The following is a 13,793-nucleotide window of genomic DNA, read 5'->3' on the forward strand; positions in this document are numbered from 1 at the left end:
TCCAACTATTTTTATGCGCGTAAAAACGAGAACGCAAGATAATATGACAGCATTTATAGAGTTTCGTCGCAGGCGCAGGTCATTTATAATGTAGTAAAAAGAGCCACAGTTCTTCCCCGACAACAAAGTAAAAAGAGAAAATCACTTTTGTAGCTTTAACACAGATTAATTGTATTTAATTGATAGTGAAGAATATGCAGTGTTATTTTACATTTGATTATTCAATTTCTGTACCTGAATACTGTTAGACTTCCCTGAAAATCAAAGCACTGTTTATTTCATTTGTACCTTTGTTTTGTTGTATTTATCTATGCTTGTAATTATTTTATTATTTTCCATGCAGATTCAATCCATTACAAAATCACCCCAATCGTTCTAGAATGATTAATTCTTTACAAATAGCGCTATTCAAATCATCTGGTGAAACTGTTTTCATATCGCAATATATATTGCAGAAAAACAAAATAGCGCAAGTTAATTTTTTTCCAATATCGGTCAGCCCTACTGAAGACCGGAGTGAAGATGCTGAATATGTTACATTTAAAGTTGTAATACTTAAATTCACGGAAGACGAAGATGAGTGTATAGCACAGGGTTAACTTAAATAGATTAAAATAGACAGCGTGTAAACATGTAACACGAACAGTACCGTCCAACTGAAGAGGCACAAGGAGGGACTAAATACCCTTGGGGCCCTATTTTATTAATGATCTGAAACGCAAGTATCAAACGCGAAACGCAAGTAACTTTGTGGGCGGATCTCGGCGCTGTTGCTATTATACCGGCGGGATAAATGACTCTTGCGCCCAACGCAAATCTAAAATGAATTGGTCTGAAGTAGCTTCATTACTCATAGGTGTGGTTTGGGCGTAACGTGAAATAAACCAATCAGAGCGACATCTCACATTCCCTTTAAGAGCATGCGCGCTTGTTCCATGGCGGATTGCTATTATAACGGCGGATTTGCCAGGCGCGCGCCAGGAGCGGTTCACAGCCGAGGAGACCGACGTTCTCGTCAGGGCCGTAAATCACAGAGAAGTGACATTGGGGATGGAGAAACACACCCAAATTAGCTTCGGTTAAACAGGCGTATAATAATTTGGGTAAATGTGTAAGCTAGATTTATGCCTATTCTTTCACATCTTCATGGACACCACAATGATTTCCCTCCTGTGTTAATATTTTTCCTTGTAATAATGTAGCCTATGATTTGCAAAAATGAAAACTGCTGCTTCTGTGTAGATGAGAGAAGCAAAGTGTTTGCGTGTTGTGCACACGCTACATTATGGCCAAGCATGCGCCCTTAAAATAGCATCTGAATAACATGCGCAACACACCACTGACTTTAGACAAGGTTTCTCCTGGTCTGTGGCGGAATTGTTTTCTGAAACTGCAAAATAGCACCAGGGAACGTTTGCGCCGGAACACGCCTCCTCTTTTCCCTGAACCGCCCCCGGGAGCGCAAGTCCGCTGTTTGCGGGTGCAAAATAGGAATGATACATGCGTTGGTGTACAAAGTCAATTGCGCTGGGTGCAAGATAGGGCCCATGGTGATTAACTGAAAGAGAACGGCTGTGATGACCGGTGTAAGTGTCCATGTGACTGATGAGCGGCGGGACGCTAGAACGAGGATCACATGTAATGAATGTAAACAAAACCCAAAGTCCAAGAACCTAAAAACAAGCTGAACGTGACTGACAAAAATATATTTAAATAATATTTTGCAATATTATTGTTCTCATCAAATTATCACAATAATTATAAGTGTAATATAATTTGCATCCTTTCCTGATGTTATTTCAGGGTTTTCTGGCTTTGCATATCTATGACAGGAGTTGAACTTTGAATAGACAAGGCTGGTAGGCAATTGTATTGCTCTAGACGTGTATACACAGTTTTAAGTATTTTGAAATGGTGTGTTTTTTTTATAAATAATAAAATATTAAATAGTTATTCCGGTGTGCTGTCTTACCACATTAACTACCATTGTAATTCCTTTAATGTTCATGGAGAGCATGTGACTGGTGCTGCTGTAATCTATTATGCTAGTGTATAGTAGCTAACCTATACTATATTAGCTCACAGCATTCCTTTAAGAAACAACATTTTGTGAGAAAGCTACTTTTAACATAACATGTCACTTTTTTTTTTTGACAATGAGTCTCAGTGGTTATGGCGGCTTCACCGCGGTCTCAGACTGCACTAACTGAAGGATGTGGCAAGAAGTTCCCTCTTCAGGCCAGGAAGTGCTGATGACTGATGACACACTTCCTTTTGTTTTGTACACACACACAAACAAACAGACACACACACGGAGGCAGCAGGCGGGCAGATGTCTCCCGCTGTCATGTGTGAGGAGCATGCGTGGGTCACGTGACTGTCGGACAGGAATGATGGATCACTGCGGATATTAAAATGTGAGGCCTAACATATGATTTCTTGTTTATGAGTCTAATTTAGAGCAATCGAGATACTTGAACTATATTCTGAATTGCACCTTGACACGTTGGGAAACAACGCTGAATGAAATAGAGGTTGTGTTTGAGTATATCGTTTTTTTTAGGATTTCATCTGGCTCATCTAAAGATGCTGATTATGATTTGAGTTAATCCTTTTGCATAATTAAAAATGGATAATGACACCAGTAGCACTAGCTAGTCCCAACCCTATTTAAATTTCAGCCCCGTGGGAATTAAATGACTTTGTTATGCGAAATATCAACATAATTATTTAGCAAAGTGTTAATAATCTCCCTGAGACATTCAGGAAATTATAAATCGCATGGCTCTGTAAGATAACCGGATCAAGCCTTCGACACGCGCTGATCTGAGAGCAGTTTTGAGGACTGCATCAGAGTGTTTGATGGCAGGTAAAGATACGGCCGTTCGTTCACAGCTTTAAAGCGGATGTGTAATCCTCCAGCGTGGGGGTTATTTTTAGTGTGTGATCCTCTCAGGGGAGCGCCTCATGTGTTGTGTTTGTCCTCCTGATCAATGCGCTATAGATTATGCTTCTCTTCTGACTGTGGAAGAGGATAAAGGAGAGGCCGAGGCCCAGCTGAGGCCAGAGAGAGGAGGATGGGTACATGTGGATAGATGTGTGTGTGAAGCAGAAAGGATTCTGGAGTCTGCATTCTGTGGAGTGTGTGTGTGTGTGACTGTGCATGTGTGCTCTTGTTAATTGATTATTCATGGTTCTCTCTCGTTTCCTGCCACATTGGGTGGGTTTGAGCATCCCTCACAGCTGTAGATACTGATGATCAGTGTAGCTTCAGATGTGAGTAACATGCGCTGCCCGTGTCTGAACTGCTACTGACAGTGTGTTTGTGGTCTACTTTTCGTTTGGCCTTCTTTGCAGATTGTGGTGTGTTCGTACTTTGCTAATAAATGGTCCCCTGAAGTTTGCTAAATATGACAAAAAAGCATGTTAAATTAATACATTTATATTAATATTTATATAATTATATTATGTGTGTGTGTACTGTGTATATATACAATATCTCACAAAAGTGAGTACACCCCTCACATTTTAGCAAACATTTTAGTTTATCTACTCAAGGGACAATAATATAGAAATGAAACTTGGATATGTTTTAGAGTAGTCAATGTGTTGCTTGTATAGCAGTATATATTTACTGTCCTCTGAAAATAACTGAAAATAACAATTCAGAGCACAGATCAAGATCTTTTTGATGAAATCTGAGAGCTTTCTGTCCCTCTATTGACAGCTACACAAACACCACTTTGACAATCACTGTTTTTGAATTATTTGTTATCATTTTGATGATTATGGCTTACAGCTTATGAACATCTTCAAAATTTCTGAGATTTTGAATTTGGGCTGTTCATAAGCTGTAAGCCATAATCATCAAAATTATAATAAATAAAGGCTTGAAATATCTCACTTTGCATGTAATTTTCTATATAATATACTAGTTTCACCTTTTAAGTTGAATTTCTGAAATAAATGAACTTTGGCACGATATTCAAATTTTTCGAGTTTCACCTGTAATGTAAACACCTGGTAAACGGGCAATATTTCTTTACATTTTTTTTAACCATCATTTGCTTTCAATACAGCTTTCAACCTTCTTACAATTGATTCATGCTAGTTTTGAGTAGCCTCCAGTGGAATATTGTCTATCAGAACATCTGCTTATTACTTTAGAGATGTTGGAGGAGAGAATCGACTTCTCGCTCTTCTCTTCTAAACTGTCCTCAGTGGTTCAGCGAGATTCAAGTCAGGTGGTTGAAGATATTGAAAAGTAAATCTTGGTGCTCGCACTAACCAGGTTTTAGCATCACGACACTATCTTTCGATCTTTCATGGGTGTTGTTGGCTTTGGGAAGTTCCCTGTGATAGTTTTTAAGGTGAATATTGAGGTTTGCTGTCACTTTGCTGTGGTAGATTTCGGTTTTCCACTATTCTTCTTTGTCTATCCTTCACAGGCTCGCTTTCATACCTGTCGTGGCGTGGCTCTGAATAAGGTCTATTTGGCTGTTATGGCTACAAACGCTCCTGCTAAACGGGCTCCCATGATTTGCCCTTATTGGAAGTCTGACAAATCACCCGTTTCATCCACAGCTTGTACTAAACACTGAAGAACACAACATAAACTACACTGATATACAACATAGAGAATATAGACCGCAAAAAGATATATAAAAGATAATTGCAATTTTTTTTTTTTTTTTTATCAACCACATACATTTGTGTACATGAATCACAAAAGAAGTTTAGTTTTTTTCTTAAAAGTAATTAAAATTCACACCACAGCGTAATTTCCACCGAATCTCAAATTCAAATTTGTAATATTTTTGTAATACAAGGTCTTGACTCCTTTGCCTTGTTAAGGGTAATTTCAGAGCTTGGATTTTATGTATCATAGAGCAATTGAACAATTAAAATGTTCACCTAAATTCATAATATTACAATGTTACATCTTATTTGAAAAATTAAGCACAAATATAAAATATTCTGCACAAATTTGATATTTACTTTGATTTCTCATATCTTTTTCACATTTTATCTCAAGCACACTCTTCACTGACACTGTTGTGCCCTCGGTGAACAAGTACACTCGCTTTCAATAGAACTTTATATGAGGCAAAATTGTTCTGTGGGGTAAAAACAACCGTGGGACATGAATAATTTTATTTTTTAATTTATATAAATCACTTTCACATAAATTAATATTTTTATTATTGAATTTTATAGTTTAAGATTGAAAGTCTGGGTCCGGACAGGAGTAAAACAATACTACCTTTTGATTCAAAACTTTATATAACAAAAACAAAAACAAAACTTATTTCTGCTAGTTAAAATTGTTCATTTCTTTGACTTCTCCCATTTGAACATTGCACTTTTCATTTAAAGGAAGGGTAGACAATTTTCAGAGAGGCTAGCAATAGCGAGCTAGCTTTGAAAGCATAAGATCCCACCCTCCCTTCAGAGCGTCTCCAAAACCACACCTCAACAAACATATCAGGGAGCAAACACAAGCGTTAAGCTACCTCGTGTCTCAAAGCACATAACATTACAATAATTATGAACATAACTAACAGAGCACTGACCGGTCCCACCTGACTGCTGCACAACCATTGAGACGAAATGAAAAGATTCGGACCGAATGCAGTGATTGGATGAACATTTAATGGTCCTACACCTTCCACAAACGCCATATATATATATATATATATATATATATATATATATATATATATATATATATATATATATATATATATATATATATATATATATATATATATATATATATATATATATATATATATATATATATATATATATATATATATATATTATAAATACATTTAGACCTCCTAACTTAGTGATTGCTATCAGGATGTGAATATCCTTTTAACCAGTTTAACAAATAATGTTTCTGGAACTAATCACCTACCCTGCCTTTAATTGACAGCCAGTGACAGTTAAAGATAGTTTGGTATCTACCTCAATTTCTCTGATATTTCTTATATTTTTACTATTGAAAATGATACGTTTTCTATTTATAATGCTTTATTATTAACCTGAGAGATAGAGATAGAGTTGGCTAGCCATCCAGTCAGCTTTTTGGCTTTATAAACACTGAACCCTTTCCGCTCTGTGCCAGAGTAGACTCTCAGATCTGCCAAATACGGCAGTTCTCACATGACTTGAATTTTCTTCACGTAGAATTGTCTTTTGTTCTGTTCACCAGGATCCGGCCGCAGATGGCGAAGGAGAAGATTGAGGGATGTCACATCTGCACCTTGGTTACCCCCGGCGAGCCCCAGGTGCTCTTGGGTAAAGACAAGGCCTTTACGTATGACTTTGTGTTCGACTTGGACGCCCAGCAGCACCAGATCTACAGCGCCTGCGTTCACAAGCTCATTGAAGGCTGCTTCGAGGGATACAACGCAACTGTCTTCGCTTATGGACAAGTAAGGTCTTACACACTTGATAAAACGATGTGTGTGACAGATGAGTTGTTTGCGATGCCAAAAATGGTTCAAAGATTAGTAAAAACATCCACACTTTATCTGAATCGTATTAAACCTTCTTGTTTGCACACCCGTATCGTCAGCTCGTTCATTTCTCTGAATAGTAAGTATTAACACGGCCGTGACCCCGTGACCTTTCCCTCAGCGCTCGGGTGATGCAACAGCTGTGCCCGGCTTCTTTTGTGGGTTTCACTCGTCACACGCTCTTCAGGTTTAGAGCACCTATTGTGCGGCGATCGGGGTTAATCGCTCAAACTGTAACTCTGTGTGTTAGAAGATGAATGATAGTGGATGCAAGTCTCCTAAAACATGAGTGGACACTTGAACACCTGACAGGAATAGTTCTGCTAATGTTCTAATAGTTCTGCTAATGTTTTGTTAATGTTCTAATAGTTCTGCTAATGTTCTGCTAATGTTCTAATAGTTCTGCTAATGTTCTGCTAATGTTCTAATAGTTCTGCTAATGTTTTGTTAATGTTCTAATAGTTCTGCTAATGTTCTGCTAATGTTCTAATAGTTCTGCTAATGTTCTGCTAATGTTCTAATAGTTCTGTTAATGTTCTAATAGTTCTGCTAATGTTCTGCTAATGTTCTAATAGTTCTGCTAATGTTCTGCTAATGTTCTAATAGTTCTGCTAATGTTCTGCTAATGTTCTAATAGTTCTGCTAATGTTCTGCTAATGTTCTAATAGTTCTGCTAATGTTCTGCTAATGTTCTAATAGTTCTGCTAATGTTCTAATAGTTCTGCTAAACACAAGTGTTAAAAGAACACAGTCGCTTTATTTACTGTTTAAACAGAGGAATATTATAGTGAGAATGCCCTGTTTTTTTATTATCTATTGTTATTCAAATTATCTGAAATTATTAAAGTCCCCCTGTGGTGTAAATCAAGTTTTTAATGTTGTTTATATGTCTATGTGGTGTTTTTAATGTGCTTTAAGACAAACCATGTGTAAATTCATAAGTCGACAGCATTGCTGAGTATTTTCTCCTTAAAACTGCAGTGAACCAAAGACAGTCTCAAAAACACGCTTTGAAATCGCTGGTGTTTCTGACGTCACAAACTACCTTGTAACCAATCAGATCAACGTGTGATCGTCAACCAGTGGATCTCTGAGCTGAGTGAGTGAGTGGAGGCGGGGAGCATTTGCATATTCATAGAACCACGTATACTAAATGAGGCAAGGGTGTCGAGTTACATTCAAGCTATTTTAAGGCATGAAGAAATTTTCTTTGAAGGAAAAAACTTTTAAATATGTAATTTTGGTGATCAAAGATGAGTTTTAAGGGATAAATTATTGACTACAGGGGGACTTTAATAGTATGTGTAATTATTTCTTGAACATTATAATTTGATGAATATTAAACATGGTTGTTGCTGCTTCACGCTGTGCCTAATAACACCTCTTATAATGGTTTTCCTCAAAGTTTCAGCAGCTTGACATTTTGGGCTGAAAACGTCTTAAAACGCAATTTTTATGTTCTTCAGCCAAAAAAGACATTTGGTTGAAAATATTAACATTAAAATTTAACGGATTTTATATCAAGAACTTTGACATGAAGTAAAAGCGATGTGCATATGAAGTTTTTTTTTATTATTATTGTTATAAAATTACATTTAATCACAATTATCATTTAATTTGATTTAGATAAGATTCATATAAATAGATTTATGTATGTACATCAAGACACAACTACAGTTTTTTCAGTTTATTTAAACAGTATTTTATAAAATTGTTGAAGCAATTTGTTAGTGTAAAGTTGTGCCAATTGAAGTAAGTGTAATCACTTCAATTATATAAATGGTAGATATTATGACATTTTAATAATTTTTTTTTTTATTAGCTAAAACTAGTATTTTCGCATTCAGCACAGTGGGTCAAAGAATTTAAGTATTTTAATTTTGCGCATGGCTTCTTGCTGTTATACATTATATAATGCAATGTAATAACAGCACATGAGACACAAAATTGTTAAATGAAGACCCAGTAAAGAAATTGACAAAGCTTTGATGCTGAGAATCTTAAAATGACTGAATATTGCTGAGAGTTACTCGATCACTAGTTGTGAATGTGTGTTTTGTGCACATGTGAATGTCTTGCTCTGTCACGCAGACGGGTTCAGGAAAGACCTACACCATGGGCACTGGCTTTGACGTGAACGTGACGGAGGAGGAGAAGGGCATCATCCCTCGGGCAGTGCAACATCTCTTCCAGGGCATCCAGAAGCGCAGACTAGAGGCACAGAGCGCTGACATTCCCCCGCCGGATTTCAAAGTCAGCGCCCAGTTCCTGGAGGTGAGACTACAACCAGACTGGCTAAATTAATAGGCTGCCATTTAGGTCTCCTTATGATGGTAATTATTATGATTGTGGTTGAATTGCACGGAAAACAAAAAATGGTGTAGGACAATTTTCACTCAAAAACAATTCCACGTTTAATTCAATGTGTTACTTGTTTAAAGGTGAAGTGTGTAGTTTCTGCATCCTAGTGGCACCTAGAGGAATTACACAAATACAGCATATTTTCCAACAAACTAGTGAATGCCTCTTTTGTGCTTCATATGCTTCCCCAACTCAAACCTCACAAACACATCTCTTATGCCTGGTTCAGATTACATGATTTCTTTGTTTGTTACGATAGTCACTGTGTCAGATTACACGATTTTGACTCAAATCTTGTCGTGCCGTGGACAAGAAACATGTTAGACTACATGTTGCTTCGCCTGCCGTCACACACACATATTCACTCACACACATACACACACACTCACTCACTCACTCTCGCTCACTCACTCACTCACTCACTCACTCACTCGCGCACACACACTCTCACTCACTCTCGCTCACTCACTAACTCACTCGGGCACACACACTCTCACTCACTCTCGCTCACTCACACACTCACTCACTCACTCACTCACTCACTCTTGACGGAACCCGTCGTGGAGGGCCGAAAAAAAAATTAAACATGCTATTAAACATGACATTAAACATGTCTTTTTATCGTGATGTCGTGAAGCATCGCAGACTAGGTTGTCACCCACTATGACACACTATACGAGATGAAACGATCGAATGTTGTGTCCCGACGCCCGTTGTCGTTTACGAATCCCCACAACACCCTACGTCAGGCGCAGATTTGACCGGTGGCCCACCCAATCAGATTAATAAAAACAATTAAAATTTTTAATTTTAATAATAATAATAATAATAATAATAATGAATTAATAAATAATTTCATTTTAATAGTTTCCTGAGGACATTTATGTACAGTAGCTACGAAAAATAGCTACAAAAGAAAAATATTATGTCGGCATATCACGTGTCAGTCCAGTCTATCACGCAAATCAGAGAATCAGCTCGTTCTTCTGTGAAATTTTTTCTGCACGGGTCGGCCACACGCTCTCCGTGCGCGCACTGACTCACTTAATGTTGTGATAGTCTACATGCGAGTCGTGTGTAATGACAGGCGGGAGGGCTGACTGACATGAGTTCAAGGCATAGGCCTATTTAAATTCACTACCGAAGTACCGATCTGCTATAGTTGACATATTTATCAGGCGTGTATATAAGCTTAAAAAACCGAGGCCCCTCCGTATATTCTCCAGGCCCACCTATTAATGACGTTCTGTATCCGCCACTGCCCTACGTCAAACGGATCGTGCCAAAATCGGGCTAAAATCGTGTAATCTGAACCAGGCATTACGTGTGCTTGTGAAGGCATGTCTCGACAGGTTAATATAGAGACTACTTTCAATAAAAGGTCCAACATATTAGCAATACTTTTAGCTGTGTTGCTATGTGTCATGATGAGTAAGCAATTGAGTAGGCTAATAACACGAACGCAAGTGTCTCACTTATCATAAACCCATCCAACATATGTGCATTTTTTGACATGATGCGCAACAGCTATTTGAGTCTGTCTAACTGGACACAAATAAACATAAACTGGTAAATTTGACGTGTTCACATTTGACGTAATCTTTGTAACCTTGCACTTCTGTAACCGAAGCTGAATGTGTTACCCGTGTAACGCGTCAGTCCCGCACCGGCTAAACTCTCGCTACTCGATGTTTACACTCTTGAGGGAGATAAACGCATCAATGGCATACTAATAGCAGTCAATAAACATTAAACTGGGATCAGAGAATGTATTTTGACGGAAAATCTTCACCGTAAAGTAGAATGACTGAAATAGTATTTTCTTGTAAATCAGACGGCTCTAATCTTTTATCTATCGTCATTAATGTTGGAAAATGGCTGGAGTCCCAATGTCTTGGCCTCATCATCTCGTAACGAATGTGATTGACATCTTGATGACATGGAGAAACCCCCCTCGCACGTCCATGTTTCTTGGAGATGGGTCATTAGCGTGACATCAGGCGAGGAGGAGGCGCACTGACAGCAGTGTCGCTGTAAACCGATTACCCCCTTCCTCGTGTAAAGTCTGGCTTAGGTAATGAGTTTAAACCTGTAACAGGGCGTTTTAACGACCCGGGCCGCTTGCTGTCTGGCACAGGCTGCTGTGTGTTCAGCACAAACGCGGCTCACCGATTCGTCTCGCGCCCCGCAGCTGCGAACGGACGGCGTCCCCCGGGGCGGCTTTAATAGGGCATTAAGATGCCCTTATTTCATTAGTCTCGTCCTTTCCAGAACTCCTTTTTGCACTTTGTACGTTGTTTTTCTATGTTAGCAGTTTGATTTATTGTTTTGAACCCTGCATTGATTTTATCAAGTCCTTGTGTGTCACTTCCCCGAGTAAAGGATGCTCAGTTGCAGCCTTGCTGTTGTGTTATGTGAATTACGCTATCATTATTTATCATTTCCTTGTCCATCAGCTTGTGTGGTCTCTGGGCTTCCCGAGGTCAAACATGCAGGGGCTCTGGCCTTTTGACCTTTGCCCTCTGAAGGTCACTGGGGATGTGTGTGTGTGTGTGTGTGTGTCCTGCAGCTTTATAACGAGGAGATCCTGGACCTGTTTGACAGCGCACGAGATCCCGAGGCTCGAAACAGAAGGTCCAACATTAAGATCCATGAGGATGGGAGCGGAGGGATCTACACCACCGGAGTGACCTCACGGCTGGTCAGCTCAGAGGAGGAGGTCAGATATCTGGGTTATCCGCAGGAGTCATTTCAAATCATCATGAATAAAAAAAATTGAAAGAAATTAACTTTTTTTTTAAGATTTATTGTGCATGGTTAATCAGTGCACTGCATTCTAAACAAATATTTAATGCTGTGTATTAAAAAATAATTAAAATGTTTTGCCTCTGTGTAAACAGAGAAAAATAATTATATCCCAATAATATAATATTAAAACGACAGCTAATCTTGCTACAAGCTAGTAGTGAGCAAGCTAGTTGTCCATCTTCATTAACTGTAGTCAAGCTAACTACATGTAAACCAACAATTAGAGTAGAAAGCACCATCATTTTTATATCATTTTGTTGAAAACACAGTGATGAACTGAAGCATTTACTGCTTTGTATATCACTGCAAAAAGCGATATACAAATATGACCCCCCAAAGAATCTTATTTCAACAAGTATTATTATTATTATTATTATTATTAATTATTATTAATTATAATAATAAAAGTAATACGTGTTTAATAATACAATAAATAATATATTAAATATTATTATTATTATTATTATTATCATTTCTTCTTCTTATTATTAGTATATATTTAATATATATTTAAAAATAAACAAAAATATTTAATAAATTATGCTAATAGTAATATGATGTTAAATGTTGTTGTTGTTGTTGTTATTATTATTATTATTATTATTATTATTATTATTATTAATAGTAGTAGTATGTATTAAATGTTGTTAACAATTAATATAGAAGACGACTACTACTACTACTACTACTACTACTACTAATACTATAATAATAATAATAATAATAATAATATAGCAAATTATATCATATTAAATATTATTATCATTATTAATAGTAATAATAATAGTTGTAGTGCATATATTAAATGTTGTTGTTGTTGTTGTTGTTAATAATACTAATAATAATAATAATAATAATAATAATAATAACAAAACCAATATTTGAATATACAATATAATAATGCTAATACTAAAACTAATAGTAATAAAATGTTAAGTATTATCAGTATTATTATTATTATTAATAATAGTAGTTGTAGAAGTATATTGAATATTGTTTGATTCATTTTTTTAATATAGATGACAACTAGGATTTCTGAAATAATGCAAATAATAATATTTAAACATCAGTGTTTGTTTTTGTGTAGTACAGTATTAAAAACACATTGAAAGTTTGTTGCTGGAAAAGCTGCATTATTTTGATAACAGATTCACATTACAATATTCCCCACTGAATATTTGCTTTCACTCAGAAATGTGACGCATCACAAAAGTTAAATGCTATGCAAATAAAACTATTGTTAGCATCATGTTTATTTGTTTTGAATGGCTCATATTGAGATGAGCATATAAAGCTTTGGTGACTAGAATAAAGGGTGTGTGTGTCAGTGCAGTTCTCCTCACTCCCGCTGTGTGTTCTCCTCAGCTCCTGCAGTGTCTGAAGCTGGGCGCTCTGTCCCGAACCACCGCCAGCACACAGATGAACGCCCAGAGCTCCCGCTCTCATGCCATCTTCACCATCCACCTCTGCCAGATGAGAGTGTGTCCACAGCCACAGCTGGTACTGACACTTCACGTGAATATTAAAGCGTAACTCTCGCCGAAATGCAACCTAGGCTCTTTTTGTTAATCTATTGTTAAAAGTGTAGTTAGAATGGAAACGCCACTTTTAAGTTTGACCGTATTTTTGTTTTCGGTCAAATTGCCTTTTGAATGGGAGTGAATGGGGCACTTCTATGATAGCATCAAAAATCACTATTTTTAAAACACTAAGAAGGCTCGACACAACATGAAACTTTGCTGGAAGTATCACCAGAGGCTCTACACATGAACTCCAGCATTGACAACATTGTTTGTGTACACAGAGTTTACTAAAAAGAAAGATTTTGATCAACTCACTGCCTCTGTGTCCGCTGGTGTTTTGACAGTCAAAAGTAGTCGATCTCCAAATGCAAATGAACTGACTCTGAATTTTAGTATTGCTTCTTATATGAGGATCCTTTTTCAAATACAAGGTCAATATTGATTTTCACTAACGACAAAACAACAAATTATCCGTGAATTTATATGGAACTAAGCTTTAGGAGCTTTCCATCTTTACTCTCCTCCCTGTTACGTTGCGTTCGGAGATCGACTACTTTTGACTGTCAAAATGCCG

The 13,793-nt window shown here is 37.2% G+C and overlaps 1 protein-coding gene across 1 annotated transcript in view; it reads left to right on the forward strand.

Annotated features, from left to right (window-relative positions):
- The window catches only part of kif21b (kinesin family member 21B), a gene marked incomplete at its 3' end in the record, with an annotated part of 83,607 nt that overhangs the window by 26,789 nt on the left and 43,025 nt on the right, over positions 1-13,793 (forward strand). The window contains exons 2-5 of the mRNA XM_081357746.1: positions 6,221-6,443; positions 8,619-8,801; positions 11,458-11,607; positions 13,062-13,196. Coding sequence (XP_081213872.1) covers positions 6,221-6,443; positions 8,619-8,801; positions 11,458-11,607; positions 13,062-13,196 — 691 coding nt within the window. The remainder of the gene's footprint in view (positions 1-6,220; positions 6,444-8,618; positions 8,802-11,457; positions 11,608-13,061; positions 13,197-13,793) is intronic.

Source organism: Scardinius erythrophthalmus (genome assembly GCF_964197995.2).
Source record: "Scardinius erythrophthalmus genome assembly, chromosome: 25".
In the NCBI taxonomy this organism is placed as follows: domain Eukaryota; kingdom Metazoa; phylum Chordata; class Actinopteri; order Cypriniformes; family Leuciscidae; genus Scardinius; species Scardinius erythrophthalmus.